The sequence below is a fragment of the Anser anser genome (genome assembly GCF_964211835.1).
Source record: "Anser anser genome assembly, chromosome: 3".
NCBI classification, from domain to species: domain Eukaryota; kingdom Metazoa; phylum Chordata; class Aves; order Anseriformes; family Anatidae; genus Anser; species Anser anser.
The window spans coordinates 38,222,430-38,248,673 of record NC_139722.1 but is presented as its reverse complement, the minus strand read 5'-3'; the positions used below and the strand labels follow the sequence as shown (position 1 = coordinate 38,248,673).

General features: G+C 41.8%; 2 protein-coding genes across 5 annotated transcripts in view; both read right to left on the bottom strand.

The window, feature by feature from the left end:
* Positions 1 to 22,734, bottom strand: part of LOC310896433 (cytochrome b5 reductase 4-like) — a 35,138-nt gene extending 12,404 nt beyond the window's left edge. For 2 of the 4 annotated variants that reach the window (XM_083828705.1, XM_083828708.1), the window contains exons 1-10: positions 22,026 to 22,181; positions 20,721 to 20,874; positions 17,969 to 18,069; positions 15,746 to 15,830; positions 12,029 to 12,070; positions 5,513 to 5,567; positions 4,005 to 4,062; positions 3,808 to 3,901; positions 3,158 to 3,190; positions 2,368 to 2,490 (exon numbers count right to left, since the gene is read on the bottom strand). In XM_083828705.1, the coding sequence (XP_083684831.1) occupies positions 2,368 to 2,490; positions 3,158 to 3,190; positions 3,808 to 3,901; positions 4,005 to 4,062; positions 5,513 to 5,567; positions 12,029 to 12,070; positions 15,746 to 15,830; positions 17,969 to 18,069; positions 20,721 to 20,874; positions 22,026 to 22,100 (820 nt within the window). In that variant the 5' untranslated portion in view covers positions 22,101 to 22,181. Of the gene's footprint in view, positions 1 to 2,367; positions 2,491 to 3,157; positions 3,191 to 3,807; positions 3,902 to 4,004; positions 4,063 to 5,512; positions 5,568 to 12,028; positions 12,071 to 15,745; positions 15,831 to 17,968; positions 18,070 to 20,720; positions 20,875 to 21,338; positions 21,434 to 22,025; positions 22,182 to 22,624 lie in introns of those variants that run through there. The other 2 variants (XM_083828706.1, XM_083828707.1) reach the window with 2 other exon arrangements.
* A 570-nt stretch (positions 22,735 to 23,304) lies between these two features.
* On the bottom strand, positions 23,305 to 26,100 carry RIPPLY2 (ripply transcriptional repressor 2). The gene is made up of 3 exons (XM_083828713.1): positions 25,413 to 26,100; positions 25,229 to 25,293; positions 23,305 to 23,600 (listed from the first exon to the last, which is right to left on the bottom strand). Exons 1-3 carry the CDS (start codon positions 25,764 to 25,766, stop codon positions 23,435 to 23,437), a joined length of 585 nt encoding a protein of 194 aa, XP_083684839.1. The 5' UTR covers positions 25,767 to 26,100; the 3' UTR covers positions 23,305 to 23,434.
* Positions 26,101 to 26,244: the final 144 nt, after the last annotated feature.

The following is a 26,244-nucleotide window of genomic DNA, read 5'->3' as shown; positions in this document are numbered from 1 at the left end:
ACCAGTCTGCAGAGTTCAGTACAGACATGCCACACAAGTCACTATATACCTCACAGCAGTTGTTCCACCTGCTCTCCTCAGCCATGACAAAATTTGAGGAACTCCTCTCAATAGAATAAGAGCAAGTTACTTCACTTATGGCACTGACTGTTTTTTTTTTAATGCTTATTTGTTTTTTATACAGCAAGTGATACATCATGTAAGTACAGCTGTTTACAAAACCAGTACATCCTTCCTCTGCCCTTTTATATAGTCCTTGCAGACCTTTCTCAGCTATCTCACAGCTATGCACTGGAGTAGCTTAAGAGGCTATGAATATATAGTAAATTGGACTCTAGTCAGCAGCATACACATTTATGTTATCTTACTGCAGGGTTTAGGAGGAAATTCTTCACTCAGAGGGTGGTGAGGCACTGGAACGGGTTGCCCAGAGAAGCTGTGGATGCCCCATCCCTGGAGGTGTTCAAGGCCAGGTTGGACAAGATTCTGGGCAACCTGATCTAGTGGGTGGCTCATGGCAGGGGGTTGGAATGAGATGGTCTTTAAGGTCCCTTCCAACCCAAGCCATTCTATGGTTCACAATACTACTTGACGTAACGTTCTGTGTTAAAAGTGCTCCTGGCGTGGGCATAGGTAAATAGTCAAACTGCATGTGTTTAACCCTGGTAATATTACTATCCCAGAATGCAAAATAAACCACACTACACTGTAGTAGCATTAAGGAAAACCTCTGTACCTGCAACACACTTTGTACTAACAGTTTCTGCAGTCTATTAAAGAAAATCCAAACTTCTCTTCAAAGACCTGTTTAACTCCACATATAAAAATGCATTACTTCACTTCTGAGGTCAGAATTACTTACCAGGCTGGAAGTCTAGACTATTTTATTTCCAGGATAGTTTCTATACTTCAGAAAAAGTAGTTTTGTATACAAAACTAAAATTTCACATCCAGTAAAGACAGGAAAAAGAAAATCTAGAGTTGTTAATTACTATTTCTATGCTCTCAGTATAAGAGGTATTTCTCTACATTTAACACTATTTTGCTCCCATGGAAGTGGAATCAAAACTGAAACCCTGACAATTTAGAGACAAGGGGACACAATTATAAGCACTAACTGGGAGGGGCTACGTAAGACGAAATTATACACACAGAAGTTATGCAAACATGTAGATGTTGAAGGCTCCTGTTTGCATTGTTTAGTCTTAATTATTATGGCTGAGCTGAAAGTGCAGAGATGGAATAAAAGAAAAGTACTTAAGACTGAACATTCTGTTTCTGTAAACCTTCTGGTATATTCCTTTTTTTTTTTTCTTTTGAACATTGAAAATTCTAACGTTAAAGTGGACTCAACAGTTTCTGAAACACTCATAAGCTAAACTACAATCTGCACAACCTAAGTGTACCTAAGAGGTGTGCTTTTATACAGTCTTCCTTTTTTTGGACTACAGTAATCTCTCAACTTTAAAGGCCTAATTACCTTAACTAAGAGACAGTAAGAGGTATACAACACGGTGATCAACATTTAATTAGCTCTTAAAGTGTACGGCTTTGCTCTTACACATAAGGCAGACTAAAGGCAAAAAGTCAGTTTTTGAGCATAAGTAGGCAGAGGGCCAACAGAGCTTTTGAGAAACAGGGGAAGTTGCAATAACATCAGGAACACCTTTATATTATATAATGTAATTGTGTAGAAATTCCTAATTTAGCTGTAATAAAAAAAAATCACAGTGATCACGGTAATGCACTTGAATGCTGCTTCATGTTCATACTATTCTGTTACCACAAAATGTATTCATACAAACACAGTAGCTTATTCAGAGCTGGCTTTAAGTGCCTCATTTAAGCACAGGGCAAGGTACAAAGATGCAAGCTGCTGGAACAACATTACAGCATTGAAAATGCATCTGTAGTAACAGTTGGAAGCAAGGTTTTTTGTTCTTTTGCTACAGTTACTACTACATTGATTGACACAAGGCTGTGCACCATCTTCTCAGGGTCTAATGAGGTTTTCATATAGAAGAAGGGATATTACGCACACAGATAGCCATAAGATGTCAACAACTCTCAAGCAGTTTTCACATTCCCCTGTTAGGTTCTCCCAGTCTTTCAGCAAACCTGAAAGATCTCCAATTCTACTGTGGGACAAAACAAGCAAATCAAACCGAGGGAAAAACATAAAAAGAGGCTTCTATCCTGAATCTGTTCAAGAAGAATACCTGAACAGCTTTCAACAAGACCAGAAAACATTCTTGAAAGAAATGAAGTATGACTACAGAAAAGAAAAATCCTGGGAGAAACCAAGTATGCCTAACTTGCCCCCAGAATTCTTAAAAGCACAGGTAACATGGCCATGAAACTGTTTACCTCTGTCTGTGCGTTTGATAAACGTATTATGACTCTCCAAGGGCCGTCCCAGAACTTTCCAATGAACATTATCCTTTTTCTTTAAGATAATCTCTACCTTGCCAACTTTTTCAGCAATATTCACTACAAAAGAAAATTGTTTCATACTGTTACTTTTACTTACATTTTGTGCAACAAAATTTCATTCCTCTATTATAATTAAACTCTAGAAGAATTAGTCATTTCTCAAGACACAGAGAATTAATGCATTAAATTATAATACTAAATTAAATGCACTTCCAGATATTTCTGTGTAATGTTTTAAATGCACTTTAAAACATTACTAGCTTAACATGCATAATAAATAGACCATATTTACTAAATACATTGTGACAATACTCACAGCCCATCTGGTCAGAAATAATGCTCATGAATTCAGAATCCTTATTTACTGAAAATATTAAACTGCCATTATTTACTTACTCCTTTCTTTTAAAGACCATCTGAACGAACAAATTAGCTTAAGAAAATCCCACTTTAAGAATGGTTTACAAATACGCAGCTGAAAAAAATTAATTATTTTAGCATTTAGTGATACTTAGAAGGATCAGAAAACCATCAACATATTACTTTTACAGACCCCAATGCCAAAACGAAAAAAAGAATTTAATTTAATGGATTAATTTGGTTGACAGTGTCAGAAGCTGATGGTAAGAAAAACCGCGAAGTATCTGATAAGTCAGAAAAATAAACTCAAGTTCTATATTCTGATGTTAGAAGAGATACGGAAGAGTTGCAAGAGACAACTTACCATCTAAGTCTTCTCGAACCGCATGATCCAAGTCTGAAATAAAGAAAAACAAACTATTTTAAAGCAAAAACATTACCTTCTAGTCCTCATACACATACAGCTTAAAGCTAGAAGCACTTAGTGAAGAATGAGCCTAGAACCCTATGCATCTTTATCTGGCCCTGACATTTCATTCTTGCTTCATATTAGGCTCAGTGACTTCTGCAAGCTAATACTTAACATTAAGAACAGCATCATTTTTCTTCCTTTAATAAAAAACACAGTGACTCCTGTGAAACTAACAATCTACGTTCATCTAAATCGTTCCTCTTGTCCTTGTTGATGAAGGGCATTTTAAAAACCATCAACAATATACACTTGCAGAAAATCCTGAACAACTTTTACACCAATTTCTTACTACATTTTATTCTATATGGCTTAGGACATCAAATAAGAAACGGGATTTAAAAAATTACATACATACTAAACATGAAAATGCTAGTCAATAATGTAATTCCTTGACATTAGGCTACTTTTAAGTAATCATCTCCAATAAAACGGGAATAAAACGTTAATTGGTGTATATATAAAACACATATGGTCTGATGAGAAGGTTTCAATAAAGCAGAAGGAAAATTCATTATTTTCAACTGCAAAGATACTGTACCTACCAAGTTCTATAAGATACGAGTGGTCAGCCAGGATGAACTCTCCCCTTAATCTTTTGTCTTGACAGTCAACTATCACCAACTCTGCATTCATATCCTTTCATAGGGAAGGAAAAGGAGCATTTTAATTAAATTCTCCCAGAATTCAAGCTGGATCACAACTGGATCTTGTAATCATCTCTTTCATAAAATACATTTACCTTCTGCTTAGTATATATGACAATAGTGATCAAACCATCTGTTTGGAACCAGTCATAACTGTAAAACAAAATATACAGGAAAGAAAGAAAATTATACTTTTTTTTTCAGCACACCAAAACGCTTAACCAGCAGTTTTCAAGTAGAGTTTCTTTCACAAAGTTACCAGCCAATTACATTATGTACTATGTTTTCAAGAAGTAATCCCAGAGCCAATAATTTTGAAAAGACAATTAAAATAAAAGCAGTCTAATTACCCATCCTGATAGTCAGCACATTGTAGTTAAAGTTACGTGACAGTGGCTTTACTTAAAAAGCATATGCATCCTCTGCAACAAATGAATCTTCCTAGAAAGATGGTCAAAGTCCTTGGCTCCAAATGAAATTACTAAATTGCCAGAGTGGGTTCCAAGAGTTATGGATTCCACGCGCATATCAGAAAATCACAATTCCCTTCACCTCCCCAAATCAAGGTTTTACATTCCCATGTTCCCAAGCAACTCAAACATTGCAATTAATAAAGGGTAAGGTAAGCAGTTGAAGGGCATTCTTTCTGATTGCTTGCATTGCCTTAAACTTGCCAGGGTTTCCAACATCTCTTTGTCACAGTAACTTGCCCACCCAAACCCAGAAAAGCTTTTCCTTTCTCTTCCCGTTTTCGTGGGGTCTATCCATCTGACTATCTTACTCCTGGCTCTCCACTGTGTGACACCTACAGTTCTGACCTGTCTCCAGCATCATGAAGCTGCAATCCCAGTCCAAGTCAACTCTATCACCACAAGGTAACCCCTCCCATCTACATTACTACTGTCTTCTCCCTTCCCCATTACCTAACTACTTCTGCCAACTGTTTGAACCTCTTGGACCCATAAAGAAGGGATGGTTGCACGTAACTAGTCCAGAGATTACCCATTCACAGGAGATTTTGATTCAAAGTCAGAAACTGAACCTTGAGGGCTCAAGGAATAATGGAGTAGAATGATACCTCAGTGACAACAGCAGACATATCACAGTGGTTTTTTAGGGTCTGCTTTGTTTTACATTTGCAAATTGCAGAAACCTGGATAGCACTATTACATCTTAAAGCATTCCAGCCTGAAATGAGGCACTTTTCCAAGGCACGCCAACTCATACTTTCACAGACAAATAAGTCAAAAAAGTAATCAGCCCAGCTGGAATCACTTCCCAGGAGTTTTCTCAAGCAGTAAGGCTGAGGAGCCAGTGAAAATAAACCGTACATTTATATGCAATGCAGGGCAGTAAAAGTGTTAGAAACCAGCAGACCAAGCCAAGAAACATGCGTTATGATCTGCTTGTAAGGTCAGTATGACCTCTGGCAAGTTGTTTAAACCTGAACCTCTACCATCCTCTTATAAGTAGGAAAGTTATGATGCATACTCCTTTAGCCAAAACACTGAGATCTAAACATGTAAAAAGTTGCCTTCATTTACTAAGAACTGCATAGAGTTATTAAATAGAATGTGTAAAAGAATGAAAAATAAAAGCTTACCTTGGAGTTAAATCTCTAGCAGAAGCACCTGGCACATTCTTCTCAGAAACCATACCTACAAAGGGCAGACAGTCATTAAAACATGTGCTGTGACACTCATTTAATAAAAACCATAACAAGATATGTATATTTATATATAAAAATAAGTATTTCATATGCAAAATACCCCTTCTCAATATATGTTATTTTCTTTCCACAGGACTGCTGGAAGTACTCGTGCACTTCTTAAAATTTTGCTATTATTCAGCACTCGCTCCTGGAGAGTAGGCTCCTAGAACATGAAGTTCCTTTTCAGAAATTGAGTTCCATATACGACAGAACCTGTGCATGCAGGCTTCCTGGTACTTGTGAGTTGGTCTCCATTTCATTCGGTATTAGCTTGTGCTTTTATACTTTGTGATAGCAAAGCAGAAAAAAACATTATCTGAATAAATTTAACAGAACTATTTGTTCAGCCTACATTGCTCTACTTTGTGCTTTGCTAAGGATTTTCACAGAATTCAGCTACTTGCTTTAATTATTAAACAACATGGAAACCTGAAAAAAGCCTTTGCTTGGATACAATAGTTGGTCAGCCTTCGCAAAAGTCAATTGGACTAATCTAACTAAATGGAAACAACATATCTGGCAACAATTTGAGCACAGGTAACAGGTTAAAGCAGTTGCAATCTTTCATCAATTTCAATACAAGGAAGCTAAATAAAATCAGATAGAAGATGCTGCACAGGCTTGAATATAATATGATTTGTAACACCACAGATAGCAGCAATTTCACTGGACAATGGTTAGGCAGAAGTCTAAGGTAACAGTTGGTAAGTGCTGGACAGCTGGAACTGGCTTCAAGTACATTCAAAGGCAGACCTGGGAAAATTAAAAAGGCTACGAATAAAATAACGATCTAAGAAAATGAGAATTCACACATGAATTATCTTTTATAGGCCAATTAAGTTTTGTAGTTAGACTACAAGTTTAAACACAAGAATTATATGGCTTTGCTATGTGGGATGTAGATAAAACAAAGAGGACCATTCTGGTCTAACCCAATCTGCCAGAACTATAAACCGTCCAGATGGGGAATTAACCCAAAACAATTAATACAGGCTGGAACTACTTATTCTTTTTCTAATTACCCCTATGGACACACCATCTGCAGCTGCCAAGGAAGCTAAATGACAGAACAGTCAGATCACTGCAAAAGAAAACCAATCATCTCATGATAAAAGCCTTCTCAAAGGCTAAGTCTTTTTCAGGGACTATATTGGACTAAAATAGCAAGGTCTTGGTTGAAGGGATGGCCTCTGTGAGCAGAGCCCAGCAGCTGGCCCATATCAGATCAGAGCCAGCTCCAGCCAGCTCCAAAAGGGACCCGCTGCTGGCCAGAGCTGAGCCAGGGAGTGACGCTGGGTGGGCCTCTGGGAGAACAGACTGAAGGAAGGGGAAAAAAAAAACTGCTGTGTAACAACAGCTGGGAGAGAGTGAGGAGTGAGAACCAACTCTGCAGCCCCCCAGGTCAGTGCAGCAGGAGGGCAGGAGGTGCTCCAGGCAGGCAGCAGCAGTTCCCCTGCGGCCTGTGGAGAGGCCCCTGGTGGAGCAGGCTGTCCCCCTGCAGCCCACGGGTCCCACACGGAGCAGATCTCCACGCTGCAGCCCGTGGAGGAGCCCCCGGTGGAGCAGGTGGATGTGGCCTGGAGGAGGCTGCGGCCCATGGAGAGCCCCCGCAGGAGCAGGCCCCGGGCCGGAGCTGCAGCCCGTGGAGAGGAGCCCACGCAGGAGCAGGGGGTCTGGGGGGAGCTGCCGCCCGTGGGGGACCCGTGCTGGAGCAGTTTGCTCCTGGGGGATGGACCCCGTGGTACGGAGCCGTGTGGGAGCAGTTGTTGAAGAGCTGCAGCATGTGGGCAGCCCCCACAGTTCAGGAAGGACGGCATCCTGTGGAGAGGATGAAGCATCAGGGACTGACCACAGCCCCCGTTCCCCTGCACTTTTCGGGGGAAGGGGTGCAAGAAGGTGGATGGAGAGAAGGTGTTTTTAGTTTGCTCTTAGGTCTCATACCTCTCTACTATTACCAACTGTCAATAAATGAAATTTATCTTCTCTACACTGTGCCTGTTTTGCCCATGAGAATAATTGATTTGCAATTTCCTTGTCCTTATCTCAACCCTCGGGCCATTTTCAATTGTATTTTCTACCCCTGTTCCTTTGAGGAGGGGGAGCAAGAGAGTGGCTGTACAGTGCCTGAGTACCTAGTGGTGTTAAACCACAACAGAGACATATACTATATGCTTATACTGGTCTCTATGGATAAGAGAAATTTATGAGAAATAATTAAGAGAAATTCATACACACTCCTGTATGCTTTTGCGGGGCAACAGAAATATACAAACAGCCAGAATAAGACAGGACATTCTCACAAACCAAGTTAATTTTGAACTATTCTGAAATACTGTAAGGTTGTAAGTGAAAACAAGAAATCACATTGTAATAAAAAGAGAATAATTCAGGTGATCAAAGACCCAATTAAGACCCCACTGATCACAGTGGTCATAAATAACGAAGAACTGGACGTGAATCCAAAGGCTGACAGCAAATAGGAAATGAAGGTGTTTAAGATACCGAGAGAAGCAAGCACCTCCGCACCTCATGAGAGCAAACTTCAGCTTGTTGAGTGAACTTGCTGGCAAAATCCCACAGAGATCAGATAGGAAGGCTACTGACAGTCTCTCTCAGGTTCTCCTTGTAGCCACACTGGAGAGTTTGCTAGGTGGACTAAGATCTAGACAGAGCATTAGCAGGGCAGCCAGTTACAAAAGGTGCTGTCAACAATACGAAGTCCAACTGCTGGCTAATTACAGCTGGCATTCCCTAGGGTATGCCAGGGCTGTTCAACATCCTGATTAGCAGCATGAAGCACACGCCCTGTCCCACTGTCAGGAATTATGTAGATGATAACAAATCAGTGAAAGCAGTTGAAACACTAAAGGTCATGGCTACAATTCAAAGGGACCCTGAAATAGGCTGCCAGAAGCTGCATGAAGCTCAAAAGCAAATGCAGAGTTTTGCACCTGGGACAAAATAATCTTATATAACAAAACGGGCTGGGTGCCTGACTGGATAGAAAGCAGCTTTGCAGAAAACATCCTGGGGACCTAACAGACAGCAGAAGCCAGGACAGACACTACACCCTTTTGGCAATGAAAGCCAATTGTATCCTCAGCAAAAGCATAGCAATCAGCTTGAGGAAAGCGATTCTTCCTCTCTGTTCAGCAATTGTGGGACCACATCTGAAGTACTGTGTCCAGTTTTGGCTCCCCAGTGCAGGGCAGCCATTACTATGCACAAGCGAGTCCAGGGAAGGGCCACGGAGATGGTCAGCAGTTGGAGCACAAAATACATGAGAGGAGGCTGAGGGAACTGGGCTTTTTCAGCCTGCAGAAGAAATGGCTAAGGGACAAGTTTCAGTGCGATCTTCAACTACCTAAAGAAAAGGGGGTGGGGAGGAAGAAGTAAAGAAAAGACAGCCAGACTCTTCACAGAGGGAAACAGCAGAAAGCAACAGACAAGTAGCATCAAGGAAAATTCTGTTTATATTATTGAAAAACAAAACAAACAAAACACCACCACAGACCTCTTCCCTTCCCATGATCATGGGGCTGCTCATGAGCACACTGATCTAGCATCAAAGTTCACCCTGTCATGAGCAAGGGGAGTGTACCAAACTAGCTCCAGATGTTTGTTCTAGCCTAAATTACTTTAGAATTCGGTGAAAACTTTCCCTATCTATTGTTTTCTTTGTTCTTTGAAGGCCCAGAACAAGCCCAATCCATATTTATAAACTCCAAATATTATTAAAAAAAATAGGAATGAATATATTACTTACAGTAAAGAATTCCAGCTGGTTGAACCATGAGATTTAGGTTTCTGTACTTGAAGCGCTAACTCAAACTCTCCTCCCATCACCCTCTTCTATGCCATATGTATTTTCAAGTTCTGATGCATTTATACTCAAACACCAGCTTGTTTTCAGATGGCAGAACTGCCAAAGTCATTTATTTTACCATTAATATTACAGAAATTTTCATCTTAATAGTTTGGGTACAAAATAAATTCAGTTTAGCTTGAAGGTGCAAGTTTGGGAAGATCATTTTTAAAGTATGTGCTTGATGCTAACTTGCTTTCAAACAAATAGAAAGTTTTCAAGTATGCCTTGGGAATGGCAGTGTTTTGAAATGTTGGTGTCTTTTGTTTGAAACTCATACATGAAGAGATGTCCAGGAGCACATCCACCTTTGAGACTGTTACCATGAGTAATATATTCTGGAAGCTTCAGCTTTCATTGTCCCTTACATTATACAGAATTGATGTTCACAAAAATCAAGGATATATTTGATTGATCTGAGCATACTACACAATAATCATTTATTTATTTTAGATCAATACAACATAAATGTCTTCACTAGTGCCCAGAACTTCCTAAAAAAATTTAAAAAAATAAAAAATTGGTGCCCATGTAGGCTCCTCTTTCCACATGTCAGACAGCGCTGCTTATTTCTAGTCTCAGTTTGATTTAAGTTTACAAGAGCTTAAGTTTACAAGAGCTTAAGTTTACGCTGAGACACAGCAACTGAATACAACAAACCTCTTAGAAGGTAAAATAAGTATGTCCACGACAGTCAAAGTCAGGGCAAAAACCCCAGGAACTGACCTTTCCTACTTTGGAAAAAGTCTTGCCAAACAGGTAAACTGAATACAAGAAGCAAGCATCAGTATCAGGCAATTTCAAAATCAGGCAGTTTCACTGGAAAACACAATCAGAATAATTTCCTACATCTCTTGACAAGTCACATAATCTAGACAAAAGTTATTTCTGGGAGCACAAGGGGAAGCAAGACAGGAAGAAAGAAGGAGTACTGCTTATTATTCTTTATCTGCATCTACTGTGAACATGAAAGAAACATAGGAAAGCTCCAGACAGCTAGACAAGCACAAAAAGTAAGGATTTCATGAACAAACATAACCAAGGAGATGAACACTGAAATAGATGCTACAGTTAGTCTTCTACTTGAATCAAAATACTTATGGTGTATTTAATGACTACTAACCGCTGCCAATTGATATAATTCTGATAAAATAAAGCAAAATTTGTTTTCTAATTCTCCCTGCCCTTCAAAGCAAGATTGACACGTTCCAACTTGTTCGTTCCAGAAGTCAGGCAGAAAACCCTGTCACAAAGTTTAGCTTAACATCCTACAAGGCTATATAGCAAAACAGGAACAGATAAAATCAGTCTTGCTTACTTTTATACGGCATATATTTACTTGTAGGCATTATTGTGTAGCTCAAGCTTGTGCATACTGAGAAGTAAACTGCCTTTTATTAAAAGTCAAATACAACGTTCACAGAACACAAGAGGACAGCAAGAAAGACAGCATGAGAACACAAGAAAACAAGATTCAAATTCATCTGACAAAGCATCAGTGAATACGTTTCCTCTAACCATGCCTGGACTTGCGGGCACGCCACCATGAGAGCTTCTCTGGCTCTATCTCCAGTCGTATCGGTTTCTGCTCCTCCTGCCATTCCAAAATTTGACTGTTCCAGGCTCATTTTCCTAAGATTCAGCCTAGACTTTTCCATGACCAATTTATACACTTTCATGCTAAAAGGTCAGCCTTCAGCACAAAGTGTATTACTTCCCTTCACGGGTATTCATCTTATTTCCTCCACCAACACTCCCCCACCACACCTCATCTGATTGGACTTCATAAGCTGTATTATTTTAAGCAGCCTCTTATACCAAGATGACTAATCGCTCCATAACTTTTCCCTAAAAAGATCAAAATCAAACAAACAGTTCTCAATCACTAGCAACCAAAGCGACCCCCAGTGATCACGGAGGGCTCGGTGAAAGCTTGTGCAAAGCCTGAATACTTCCCTATCTCTGCAAGGACTACTGTCATCCTCCTCATGTATCACAGGACTTCATTTGCTCCTCTCGGAGCTACATCAATTAACAGCCCAGTCATTCCCACAGTTACACCTCAAGTAGTTCAGTCACGCTGTGCTCAACTAATACACCTCCATTTCAATTAGTTTTCCAGTGACAAATTTAATTCTGTGTGTTACCCAAGATTTTGTCACATCTCTGCTACTCCAGCTGCAGGGCCACCTAGCATTTCTGATACTGAGGATTAAAAAGCCTGGCAGTTTTGCAGTGGCACATTTCAATAGCACACAGTTATTTCTGACTTACCTTCTCAAGTAGAAAGCTCGTCCATCTTCTACCTCCCTTTTCTATACTACTTTTCTATACTACTGCACAGCCATCTTCTAACACTTTTATTCACTGAATTTGCAATGCCTGATTAGGATTTTGCCTTCCATAATTCCCAAAGATCACTACGGCCTCAACATCAGATTCAAATGTAAAGACACAGAGAAGCCTGGATAAGCATCATGCATTAAACAATACTCAGGTAAGTTTAAGATTCACTCCCCACCTTGCCCCAGGTGAATACTTACCATTAACCTGTTTCTTCTCTTCAGACAGGATAGAAGAAATGTCTACAAGCATTAAGAAAAAGGAGCACAACAGTAAGAAGTTGCAGCACAGTATTTGCACACATCATACTAAAAAAATAAGCCAAAGTAAGGCTCTCCAAATAAATCTTCCAAAACATTAAAAGATTGACCAGGATGCTTCAGATATCAAGTCAGCAGAATTAAACGCAGCACTGATTACCATTCCAAAATATTATGTGTAATTAAAAAAAAAAAGTTTAAAATGACAAAAGTTGCACAGTACTAAAGGGTAGGAAACATAAGAACTTCTTTGGCTCTTCAAAACAAACAGCACAGATTATCTTGTGCAATTATAAGCTTGATAGCCAAGAAGCTCGCTAAGTCTGTCAGACTTTGAAAGACACTTGTCTCGTAGACACTGAATCTGACCTACAACTATCTAAATCCAATCTTTGGCAGAAACCCAGGAAAAGGAAAATCTTCCTTTAAGCTCATTCTGTCAAGCAGCTTTATTTGACAAGTTATCATCTGAACTTTTCATTATGCCCACAGTATGCTGCAAGGACCTCCAAACAACAAAAAAACATAAATACTAGAAGGAAAAAAAAGCAGATAAAGACCAAGTAGATGAATACATAGTGCCAATTCATCTACATGGTTCTCATCTCAAGGGCAAAGGCATAGTATCTCTTGGCCACATATCTTTCTTCTTGTCCTCTGGATGTACCCAAGCCACTTCTGCCTTCTCTGTATGCATATCTCAAAATTCCCCAGTATAAAGACCCCTTTTATATTTGCCTTTATTAAGAGACAGGTTTGGGGAAGTGCAAGAATCCAATTTGTTCTTCCTGCTCCCTTTCATGAAGGTTAAAAAAAAAAAAAAAAGATGAATGTTTCTCCCCTTACTATGGGTTTCTGAACCCCTCCCACTGCTCTCCATCACAGCAGCCAGTATTAGAGGGAAAATGCCAGTACAACAGCAATAAATAAAAGGTTCCTGGAACAATCTGCCAAGCATACAGTATTGCAAAAGGACTTCAGAGTTGATCAAGAATTGCCCTTATCAGGGTCTTTCATGTTGTGCCACTGTGAGGTGAAAACACTCCACGGGATGAACGGGCCAGTTCACCCAAAGCCTTTGTTTTAGGCTGTATTTCTTTGTATATTCTGCTATATACCACTTCAAGCTTTCTGCCAGGATAGGCAAGTCAGTCACAAAATCTCATTTGTGATTAAAGTGTATTGTTTGAGTTCAAAAGTATTCTCTAATTTCACTATATTTTAATACACTGCACTGAAACAGGCATTTGCAGATTTGAGGATAATTTTTAGAGGCATTTCCAAGACACAGCCCTACCTCTCTCTTCCTTGGATCATACTATAGCTCCCAGTCTCATCTCCTTGACTCAATACAAACAAACACATTCATTCCAACTCCCAAGTTATGGTACCAGTGAAGTTACATACAGACACATACTTACGTATATCTGTGAGAAACATCAGCAATAGTAAAAGGTACAAAAGCAATGTCTGTGCTGATGTTTACAGCCAAGTACTCTGAAGGAAAGGCAAGCAAAATAATGGTGGAAAGCTTAAAGCTGTGAGGAAGAGGAATAGATGAAGAAGATAAAGGAATTATTGTCCTTTGTTGCGGAAGATAAAAGGAGAAGGGAGATAACTGAAATAATAAATCTCTTGCATGCCTGATATGCATGCATGCATACTTGCATGCATACTCTAGTTACTGCCCAGGCCTTCTCAGCAAGTACAAACACTACACATTTCAGTGCACAGCTCCACTGCCCTGTAACATTAAAGAAGGGGCACTTCAGAATCTCCTGCTAGTTGTGTACGCAAGAATAAGCTTCAGCTTCCTTAAAAATTTCAGTGAATACATAACTGTACTATCTTCCAAAGAAAATCCAGAACATAGGAAACAAAACTAAGCTGAACAATCATAAATCTTCCAGCAATGCCCCAACAAACCTACATCTGACTTACTCTTATCATACGATTGCCCTAATGCCACAAGCTCACCCTCTGCCATGAAGAAAAAGCAAATTAGGCTGTTATTTGAAGTCCTCTCATCCCTCCATACATATGGACTCATTTAATCCTATATGCAAAGACATGCACCTTAACTGTGTTTTGTTCTTCTATTTTCAGATCCAAACTTTGCCAAATACAGTTTTCTGGAAGGACACAAGATAAGAAGTATCACTGTCTGATAGTGAAGCTGGTCAATCATGCTTTCGATAATTTACCACTTAAATGAGGATACAGAACCCACCACAAATCACAGCGCACGTTGAGAATTTTGCTAGGAAGAATTTCAGCAAATACAGGCTAATCAGTTGTATTCTTCATTAATAGAATAAAACATTTCAAGCCTTAAAAGGCCAAAAGAGAGACAGGCAACCAAACCACTTCCATACAGCTGGTAACCTTTAACTTGCAAGTTTTACTACAGCAAAGTGTATAAAGCAGTCCTACTAGAGAAGAAAGCAGAGAAAAAGTAAACAGAAGAAAATGGACTGTCATAGCTGGCAGGAACAAAGATATGTTTATTTCTTTACTGACTTGCTGTCACAAAAATTCCCTCCAGTTGCAGAAAAGTCAGACTAAGGAGATCAGTAAAAGTCAGGTTTATTTTTAAATTTCTAGCTCAGCTGACAAAATGGCAGTAACTTCCCCGTAACACCTCAACTCTATGAAGCTGTTACACTGTCAAGGTTTCTCCATACATTGCAGCACTCAGCTTAAAAACTCTACAATGGCATTAGCTACCTAGCAACACAGATGTAAAATCCTCTTCCACCCTTCACAAACAGCCAAACTCAACCTAACTGCTTGGCAAAGTGATCTGTGTGCTGAGCAAGTGCATCATGCCCCTTGTCAGAAGTTGAAGAGCTGAAAAAGATGGCTGAATTTGTGAACTACAGCATGCCACAGAATCTGAGAAAAACAGTTGTAAACAGTAATTCTGTCATGCTTTCAGAGCAGATCTGTTAATGGCCTCCATTCAGTGTCTGGTTTCAAGATACTGTGATTTTTCACTGCAACCTACAAACCAAAACAAACACTGGAGTCTTTCGAAACCACCACCAGCATTTTAGGACAATATGCTGCATCTCTTGCTGTCTTGGCTCAGAAGAGTCTGTTGTATCAGCAATTCTTTTCTCTAAGTAAATTCGAACTCTAGCAGACTCAGTAAAGTGTTCTGGAAAGGATAACTGTCCATAAACTGTATTCACATATCTCAATTCATACGCAACTTTTGAGATCTGTGTCTGGTGCTGAAATCACCAGAATGAAAATACTGACTTTTATTTCAAGATGTTCTAAATCACATCAGAGGGCTTCATGTAAGAGTTTGCCCCCCCCAGGACCTGAAGAAGAAAGAGCAATCCTTGGGAGAAAAAAAAAAACATATATACACACACACATATATATATACACACACACACGTCTGTTTTCTGAAGACTTAGAACAATAGACAAAAATTAGCAGTACATTACGTATAAAAGTCTTCATTTATAAAATAGTTTCATCTTCAGGCACATAGTATCAAAAGACTGAATACATGCAACAGCCTTCATCTCTATGTCAGAATACAGACTACCCTTGTAAATACGACAATTCAGGATTTCTCACAACTTTTATTCACAGCTTTGGAATGAAGCATATTAGAAATTATTTCATTCTAAAACCCCTCACCTTTTGGAGCAGCAATAGGCTTGAAAGCCATTCTCCCAACAAGACATTCCTTCAGCATCGATTCATAATTGACCCAACGATGAACCTATATTAACAAAATTGGTTTTCACAACATTTGTAATTCTTACTACGTTGCTTGCTCTATGCACTAAAATACAACGACCATTTTTGTACAGTGGCTAACATCATTCATTTGGTAGGGTTTTATTTTGTTTTCTGTTATTTACCCAGACAACAATTTCTCAAATTTTCAGTACTTATTTTTCACCGCTACTACAGATAACGTGTACTTAAAAACAAACAAAAAAAAAGGACTCTGAATGTGACAGTAGTTTAATTTATTCAGGTTATGTTTTGCAGTATCTGAACATCACAACCTTGAGCTACAAGAAAGATTTCAGAAGTGTGTTTTTATGATGCGTGCTATATAATTAACAGAACTTGTCCTTACCACAAAGGAAACTAGCCTTGTTTAGACACAAACATGGGGAAAGAGGCTGATGAGGGAACCAAAGATAGATCATAGTAATTTAGACACATCAACACCTCCTATGAAGTTGGTGTATTTCTGTTTCTGTCTGACAACCCCTGAATTATTGGGAAATAATCTATTTTAGGAAGTCAAAGGGAAGAAAAAGCAGTAGCTTTACAGACCAGAACTGAAGAACTTCCATAGAAAATGGATGGCAGAAAAGCCAGTTCTGATACGGCATTCAGGACAACACCGCAAGAAGAGAAAAGGAAATGGAGTGCAGCATGACAAATTTAAATGGTACATAAAGATTTAAAAACAAAAACTTTAAACTTGACAAGCTAAGCAGACAAGATAAGGTAGTTCACAACTTGTAGTTGCCTTTTACACAGATAATGTAAAGAAGTGAATAATTTGAATGACAGTTACATTTTTCAGATATTTAACACTAGCAACCAACCAAAGTCTTAAATAAATCAGCATCCGACAGACACAGAATGCTAAAGCAGAGGAGATAACAACAGAAGTGTCTCTAGAACAGGAAAGACATGACCCAGAAATGAAGAGGTGAACTGGTTGTTTTAAAGATCTGACCACTGTTTTCCACTCTCATGACAAAACAAACTAACAAAAATGTACAAGTATGTATCTGAACTTGGTAACAATTTGATGGGTTTCTGGTAATATTTCTGCTGCCAAGATTCCTGTTTCTGAGTATTACCGTACGATACTTGACAGTGCTCCAGCTACAGAATTTCAGGCCACAATTTCATACTGTATGTACTTGCATGAGAGAAAAATACAAATTTCTGTAAACCAGAGCAGCTCTGTGACCAACAGAGAATTATGCCCAAATCCAAGACTTCATTTGTGAAAGGATTAACCGAAGATAACAAAGTTAAAAATATCATCTCATCTTTCCTTTATTTACATTCATTGCTAAGCACATTTTCTAAGTAAAGGCATAACATACAGTGATGCAAGAAATATAAAGCTCTAACAATTTCCTCTCAGAAACAGAGGAAATTTCCTTTCTGCTCTTTCCCACTTCCTCAGGAAAAAATTGTGAGCCAAGGTTTTTAGCATAATGTTTGTTTCTAAAAAATACCAACTCAATGAATCATCTTTTACAACACAAGATCTGCAAGCAATTCCTTACAGAAAAGACACCCATTTTGCAGACCTTTTCTTTTCAGCCTTTTCAAAACATTTAAAGAAATGGGGAACAAAGAAGAGACCAACTGTCATTTTGTGATTTGTTCACAATCAGTTAAGAGCAGCCCCAACACTTTTTCTTAGTACTTTGTTTGCTGATAACGCAGTAACCAAGTTAGCAGACAAAAGAATACTGCACGTATTTGTCAAAAAAAAGTTATCTGAGAAGAAAATGCTTCTCAACTGACAGCAGTTAGCGAATGCAGCAATTTATTAAGGAAGTAGTATCTCAAGTTGTTGCAAGTTTAATTGCTATTTCTGCTAAAAAATAAATTTAATAAAATGGTCAAATTGAAGCATAATCTCAACAGCATAAAGGGACATTTTCATTTTTGTTTTTTGATACAAAATTTAAATTACATGCCTCTTTCAGCACAGGTAAGTGGAATTCCAAACAGTAACCTGCTACCTTCCCTTAGACTTCAAAAGGTTTAAATCACCATTTCCACTGGAATGCTCTAAAATAATCAGAAAACATGCATTTTTTCAATATACCTTTTAGTGAGCAAGTGCCATTCGCTGCCAGTTGTTCTCACCTGATCAAAAAGATCTGTACCATCAGTTCCTGCTGCTTTCATTAGTTCATCCTCGCCACCAGGATGATACTCCATGTACGGTGTGACATTATATACAAGTCCTGCAAAAAACGGAATATAAAAAAACATGAGTAACATTTCCACAACCACTGCAACTACTCTCCCAGCTCCAAAACCAGTGGAAAGGTTTGTGTATATTACACAGTGTAATGTCAAGCAACAGACATCTTCAGAACAAACAGCACGGCTTTCCAAAACCAGAAACAGAAGTTAGACAATCTAATAGTGCCCAAGACATATCTTATTAAACAGAGGTGTCAATTCTACAGCGCCGTTCCTCTTATCCCAGTGAACATCTAGCAAAAACGTGCACATTTAAGAGTTGAACAAAACAAACACCTGAAGGTGTTACAGTCTAGTTAATGGGTACGAGAGCCAGAGGCCAATTTGAGCCAGTTAGTGCACAGAATTGTTTTTGCTATCCCTTCCAATTAAATTACCACTGATGTGCTGTCACAGTGGTTTCCCTGCTACCCATCACCTATGGAATAAAATGCCTATGGGAAGAAGCTGTCTTCTCCAAAGAAAAACTGCTACCATCAGCAGCAAACTTTCCATTGTACAGATTCAGCAACATAAAAAACTAAACATACTCTATGCTTATTAAAGGCTGATAACACTTGTAACAAATCTGCCCCAATAAGAGGACTCAGCATTCTTTCTAAGCAAGTACTACACTTAGTAATTCTCGTGAGATAAAAAAAACGCTTCATAGGTCTGAAATAATGAAGTCTAATTAGTGTTGCTATGCAACCAGAGTAATTAGAGCTTGGAAAATGCTGCTATAAACATTTAACTACAGATTTAACTCCAGACACATTGCTGCTCTTGCAGGACTATCGCAGGTCTACCCAGCAGAATATTTCAAGAAATACAACATTATCAAAACAGGAAGCTACCAGAAGTGGAACTGTACCAGTGTTTACGTAATAAGTCTGTAACACATTAAAAAAAAAAAAAAGTACATTACTTCAGAGAAAGAGGTAGGCATTCAGCACTGGGTTGGGGGAGACACATACTTGGGACACTCCTAGTTTGCAAGACCCCTCCTGGACAAAGAAAGGACTTTTGCATTTTACAGACCCGATCTTCTGATGGATGTATCCACTGTGCCATCTTGTGTGCAGCATTGACTACTGCACACAAGAAAACACACTACGGAAAATCCAAACAGTTAGGAACTCCTGAATATTAGACAAACGTTCAATTTACCATCTGACTTGCACAAGCAAAAGAAGTCTCATTTGTATACCCTTCACACTTTTTTTAAGCCCCCTGCCATCCCATTATATATACTTGCACCCTATATGACAGCTGTCTGATGAACAGCCTACTGGTTTTTGAACAGTTAGCTCCTGATTTTCTTCTTCACGTTCCTCTCAATTTCTGCTCTTTCCTAGAGAAGCACAGCTTAACTACATCAATGCAAAGACTTCATTTAGCTTTTCCACAATGGTGTTATTTTACTACTTGTCCTCATATCAGATCTACAGGTAGTCTATCAGGATTCTCAGTTATGCTGCTTTTATCTTCTTTAGTAGCTCCAGAACAACAAAAAGGGGGAGATGTGAAAAATTAGAGACAGATACAGAAGCAGTGTAATGGAGTTCTTGTAAAAAGAAGCCTCAGAGATGCAATCTAGGGAGAGTAAGAGATTAAAAACAAAACTGAGGCATTTTTAAGTGGTGATTCTGCCCTCATTAGTAAATGTGTGTTTTTTTGAAAAGGATACAAACAAACCTCTACAGTAAAGAGGCTTTCTTTAGCTCTCCTCCCACTATAGTTTTGCTATTATGTGCAAAAGCAGTACATGGAGCATTAACAATGCTATTATTTTGCTCAAAAGCTAGCACTGAAGGACATTTTACTCGTACTTTCACTCTCACCCCCCTTTTTGACCCAACAACAAGAGTCACCTTTGTAAAGAACTTCTTAGCTTAACTTTGCTGGAGTTCAGAGATGACGTTATGTTAAATTTCTTATCAGATCAAAGAAGTTAGCAGTAACATGAAACACTTCCTAGAGGCGGTCACATTAGCCATTCTGATCTTCTTAATCTATTTTCATAGAAGTGTTATCTCATAGCAAATTTAAAGCAATATTAATGTATTTTAGCCTCTAAATGATTAAACTGTAGATCAAGTATTTTCCTACTTTCTCTAAAGACAACTAGGAACTTCATCTTCAGTACACAAAATACTCTTCTAGCCAGCGCTATTGCTCCAAACCACCTTTAGCACATTGTCATTGTACACCATGTAGTAATTCCAACTTTTGAGCTAAAAATTTCATAAAAGTAATAACAAATAGCATGAGTCAATTACCACAGATATTTGCTATGCCAGATACAAGCAACAATTGCTCTGTATAGCAATTGTCACTCACCTTTCTAAAATTGTTCTGAAGTAGTACATGGGCCTACACACACTTATTTCTCCAAGACCATCCTACAGATCTAAACATCTTTTAAATATATTTTTATGTCTCTAGATGCTTTAAAGCAAAAATCTTCAGCTGTTAAGGATAATTAACACTCCAGGACTGAAGACTGTAAGTACAAGTCAGCATCTTATTCTTGATGAACCCTTGTTGCCTGAGGCATCACCTTGTTTTGTTGCTTGTTTGCCCTTTAGTTATAAGTACAGCAGAGAGGTTAAACAAAAAATGCAGAAGCACCATCAGAGCAACCAACCTCTTATACATATCCAGCAGTCCTCCTTTTTGTCGTGTTTGGCAAGCTCATCTTCAGTCACTTCAATTAGCCTCCCCTTTAAACCTGTCAAGTCCTTCCCGCTTTTAGTTAATCGAATCCAATCCATAAGGCTCCTTCCTGGTTTTAGAGGTACCTGAAAAATAACAAATACACCAATATTATTAAGCTCTCAAGGAAGAAAAAGCCATTCAACACACTTTTCTAAGCTCCCAAGGAAGATGGGAAAAACAAGAAACAACACAACCCATAACCTTTACTGACATTTTGGAGCCCTACACAGCAGTAAGGCTGCTTAAGGAAGCTTCCTATCTCATAACCCAAGCAAGGGAATTCTCAAACATCAAATGTTTAGACAACTCTTCCCAAAGCAAACTTCAGGTACCCAGTCTTCCTGCGGCGGTAAGATGTTTTAACAGTGTCTTTTGGGTTATGTTCTGGAAACCTATGAGCTACAAAGAAGGGACATTTGAAAATCATGGCTAGGTAGGAAAAGGTTGGAAAGTTCACCTCCACTGCACTTAAGAAGACTAACTGCAAGCCCTACAGCAACTGGAAGTCTCACCCAGAGAAAGGTAGGGGAGAGATCTACTGGCTTACCAGGGACAGAGGCAGAACAAGACCTTAAGGATTTCTATCACCTTCCTTTCCAGCAGAATCAGAGAATGGGCACCCCTTTGCTCCAAACACTAACAGCGGAGAACAAGGACAAAGAATTGTGGTCTTACAAAACTGCAGGAAGATCAGAAATGAGAAGAGTAAAGAGAGCACGGGCATGAGTCACGCAGTGCTGCGCGGGTCTAACAGTTTGGGTCCCAAACTTATCGAGCTGGCTTTCCAAGCGAGGCCCACAGAGACCAAGTGCCCTCAGAAACATAACCAGCAGTTACACACAGTAACTCCGAGCTGAAAAGGCCCTGTCTCCTCAAGAGAGGAAAATGGCTGTGACCTGGAAAGGCTGCACAGGAAGGGTTTTACCACCGGCAGCCTTTAAAAGGAGAAGCAGGAGGCATTTTCCAGCTACGCAGCTGAGCCGGGGCCGCTGTCACCACCTCTCCTTCCTCCTTTAGGGCTCGGGGCAGCCCGAGGCGGGGCGGCAGGACGAGCCCTGCCGGGCTGAACCTCAGCGGGGACCCGACCGGCAGGGGAGGCCGCCGGGGCGGCAGCTCGCAGCCCCGCGGCCCGGCCCGGCGCTGGGCCCGCAGCCCCGGGGCCGAGCCGTGCCGCCGGGGGGAGGCCCCGGCCGCGCCCGAGCCCGCTCCCTACTCCCTGCTCCCCGCTCCCTACCTTGGCTCGGCCTCCCGCGGCCACCCGCTGCTGGGAGCTGGGCGCCGGGAAGGCCCCCGGCGGCACGTTCAGCATCCTGCCCGGCCCCGCGAGCCCCGGCGGGCGGGGGGAGCCGCGGCAGGGCGCAGGCGCAGGGCCGGGCCGGGGCGGTGTGAGCGGGACGGGGCGGGCTCGGTGCCTGCGGCGGGGTGCGGGCGTTTGGGGTGAGGGGCTGGGGTTGTGGCAGCTCCTCAACAACTGCTCCCACACGGCTCCGTGCCACGGGGTCCATCCCCCAGGAGCAAACTGCTCCAGCACGGGTCCCCCACGGGCGGCAGCTCCCCCCAGACCCCCTGCTCCTGCGTGGGCTCCTCTCCACGGGCTGCAGCTCCGGCCCGGGGCCTGCTCCTGCGGGGGCTCTCCATGGGCCGCAGCCTCCTGCAGGCCACATCCACCTGCTCCACCGGGGGCTCCTCCACGGGCTGCAGCGTGGAGATCTGCTCCGTGTGGGACCCGTGGGCTGCAGGGGGACAGCCTGCTCCACCGGGGGCCTCTCCACAGGCCGCAGGGGAACTGCTGCTGCCTGCCTGGAGCACCTCCTGCCCTCCTGCTGCACTGACCTGGGGTCTGCAGGGCTGCTTCTCACTCCTCTCTCCCAGCTGCTGTCACACAACAGTGTCTTCCCCTTCCTTCAATCTGCTCTCCCTGAGACCCACCGAGCATCACTCCCTGGCTTGGCTCTGGCCAGAGGCAGGTCCCTTACGGAGCTGGCTCTGCTCTGACATGGGGCAACTACTGGGCTCTGCTCACAGAGGCCACACCTACAGCCCTCCTGCTACCACTCTTGCCATATAAACCCAATTTAGTAACAATACAGCTTAAATGAGAGAACAAGAATGACTTAAGACAAACCCCTTCATAAAAATAAAGACTAAAGTGAATAACCATAACAAATAGGATTTGGAACCTCCTCTGAATCTCAAAAGCAGCTATACTGTTCCTTTCCATGTTAGAAAATCCTTCATAACAACACAGCATTAGAATACTTAATCCAATACGATTCCTTGACAAGCTTCCACATGGGGCACAGAGCAAAGCCTTCCTTGTTTCCTCAAGTTCTGAGGAAGCTACAAGACCAGAGCACTTAAAAAGAAGCCACAGTTCTCCACTCATAATATTGATGTCCAAGTTCATAGTCTACAAAATACTGGACCTCAAACAAAAAAAAAAATACTAATCAATACCCTCCCAGCCTAGAAGCAGGAATGGACTAAGACAAAAGAAAGAGGGTCAGATAAAGTTACAAAACATTCCAATTTTATTAAGAATAACTTACATACAAATAAATTATCTTTAAAAATACTATAATACATTTTTATATTAAGCTTAAATTAAATTTTAGAAGTATCCTTGGTTGGTCTTTCAAGCAGTCAGCAGTCTGATTCTGTTCTTGAGTCTTGTTCCAGGTCATCTTCATCATCTTCACTGTCCGAGTCTTCATAAAAGGAAATTGTAGCTTGAACTGGAAAGTTTTTCAGAAGTGCTTCAGCTTCCTGATATAAGTAATCATAGCACCTCGATTTGGGCCAAAATAGTCTGAAACAAGCATACAGGTCAATTTGCTTATTGTTATTATGTTCTACTTGGAGGCTGACAGACAAGAGACAGCAGTGAAGTTCTGTTAACAGACAAGCTTTGCTACAGAGTTTTCCCCTCACATGCTTGGTCATGAAACTAATCTCTACATTTAAGTAGAAAAATGTTTTCTTGATTGTGTATTTTGATCTGAAGAAAGAAAAATGCCCTTAAAGCACTAGTATTGCAGCAAAACTATTCTGAAGCCCAGGATCCACATCTGAAACTTACCACTCCAGTCCCTCATTAACAGTATTCATGGGGATCTAATCCAAATAGCACTGCCCTCACCGGAACAATTGCTAGGGAATATAATGGGTGTCAAACAGGATCCCCCAAATATTTGGATTAAATTAGTAGTTTTATTAGTAATGGTCAATCTTGGATGTTGTTTACAATGGTCTGAAACAAGTCTCGAGGTGAAAAGAATGCTAAGTCTAAGAGGATCAGGCCTTGATATTTCCCCACAGAGTCTTATTTGTCCAAGTAGAATTATCCACTGACTTCTTATAGAAAGTGCCACCTGGGTCTAGACTTTAAAGTAGTCCATGCTGTATCCAGAAATTAGCATAAAAAGTGCTGACAATAAAATGTTATAAGGGCTATCAGCTAGTGATATTATTCCAGCTTATATATGCTGCTGTTCAACTAACATCCTCTTGCTTACTATTTGGAGTAACTGCAAGAAATAGACAATGGAAGTCCCCAGAGCTCAAAGACTGCACAATGCAACATAATTAAATGCTGACTACAGACTGTTCAAAATAGAACTACATTAAGGATGAGAAGTAGAGGGTTTTCTAGCAAATACAAAAATGCTTTCTAGCTTGCAGTTTAACAGAACATAGCTTCCTCTGCAGCACAAAGCACACTTGCTTTGTACCATCTCACTCCCAGGGCTCCCTGCAGCATTCACTCACGCACAGGAGCCGTGTCAGAAATCAGCCAGCATAACTGCTTAAATAGCCTGTGCTTCGGTATTTGACAGATGAGAGCCGAGATTTGGGAGAAAGCTGCATCTTACCTGGAAGAACTACCTGTGCAATAACACAAAGCACCTTGCAACAACCACTAGTGCTTCTGAATACAGATTCAGCTGAAAGTTTTACTCATTTTTCTCAGACTGACAGTGCAGATACCATCATTACTGTCACCATTAAAGCACCAGTTACACGAGCTTTTCTCTTGGCAGTGCTGGCTTGGTTCATACCCTCTCCTCCTGCCGCTCGCTCCCACACCTGCACTGGGAGGATACAGGCACACCAAGACAGCCTAGGGACTGTCCCTCACACAACCTTTTGTAACCCTGGGCACAAAACTGAGTAGCAGGGTGCTTCAGCCAACAGAACAGCTCCCAAAACCCTGACAGCTTACAGTGCGACTAAGCCCCACACCACAGAAGCACGCTGACAGCTTAAAGCTCAAGCAAACCCACAAGCGCTGGCAACCTGTACAAGGGCCTGCCGGCCAGAAGAGCACTGAGAAGAGCCCCAATCACCCAGAAGCTACCTTAACGCCTACCCATGGATAAAAAAAACAAACAAAAAGGGTGGGAGAAGCGCCCTGCCAGCCCGTCCGCAGGCACTTACCTGACGGGGTGCGCGTACTGCGCCAGCTTGCGGGAGCCTTGCGCCAGCCCGCAGGGGCTGCGAGGCTGGGGACGAGAGAGCAGAGGTCACCCCCGCGGCCGGCCCGGCGCCCCCGCCACCCCACCCCGGCTCCCGGCAGCACGGCAGGGCTCCCCGCAGAGCCGAGCCGAGCCGCCCCACTCACCACAGCGGGGCCGGGCAGCCAGGGCCTCCAGAAGGGCGCGGGGCTGCGGGGCGAGGGCAGGGCCGTGAGGGCCGGGCCGCTGTGATGGCGGCGGCGGCGGCGGCGGCGGCAGCAGCAGCAGCGCGGGGGGGACGAAGGGGAAGAGAGGGACGAGAAGCCCCGGGGGCAACCGCAGCGCACCCCGCCGACCTCCATGCTCCGCCACACAGCTCCTGTCACCGCCTCGCCACTCCTCACCCTGCCCGGGGCTGCTTTTATACCCCGCGGCGGCGGAGCCCACCTCCCCCGGCTCGTCTGCCAGCGCCATCCACAAAAAGGCGCCGCCGTGTAAACGCGGAGCGCGGACGCGTGCATGCCCCAAATGGCCCCGAGGGGGGGGAGGTTTGGCGACAGGGTGTTAATCACACTCCAGAGGACACATGGCCGCTGCCCGGCCTCGGGGGGAGCCCCTGTGGGAACGGGGGGCGGCGGGAGGGGCGAGGCGAGGGGGCGCCGGGCGTTATCGCCCCGGCCCCGCCGCCTCCAGGGCAGCCCCTTGGCCTTAAAACCCTGATCCTTTATCCCCAAGGGTCCCCCGTGCTCGGACACGGAGGAATTTCACCCCGGGGTGCTGGAGAAAACGCCACTTGCAGGGGTCCTTGCTTCCTACCCCGCCACCTCCCGATACTCCCCGTGGCATGTCCCCCCTGAGGTAGCATCCTTAGCTAGCACAGCGGCTTTTTATAGGGTATTTTTACCGAGGAAACGTGCCTTCTTTTATTCTTTTTCATATGCGCTTTATACGGCTGCCAGCATCAGATGCTCTTGCTACATGCACGAGGTTTTATGCCAA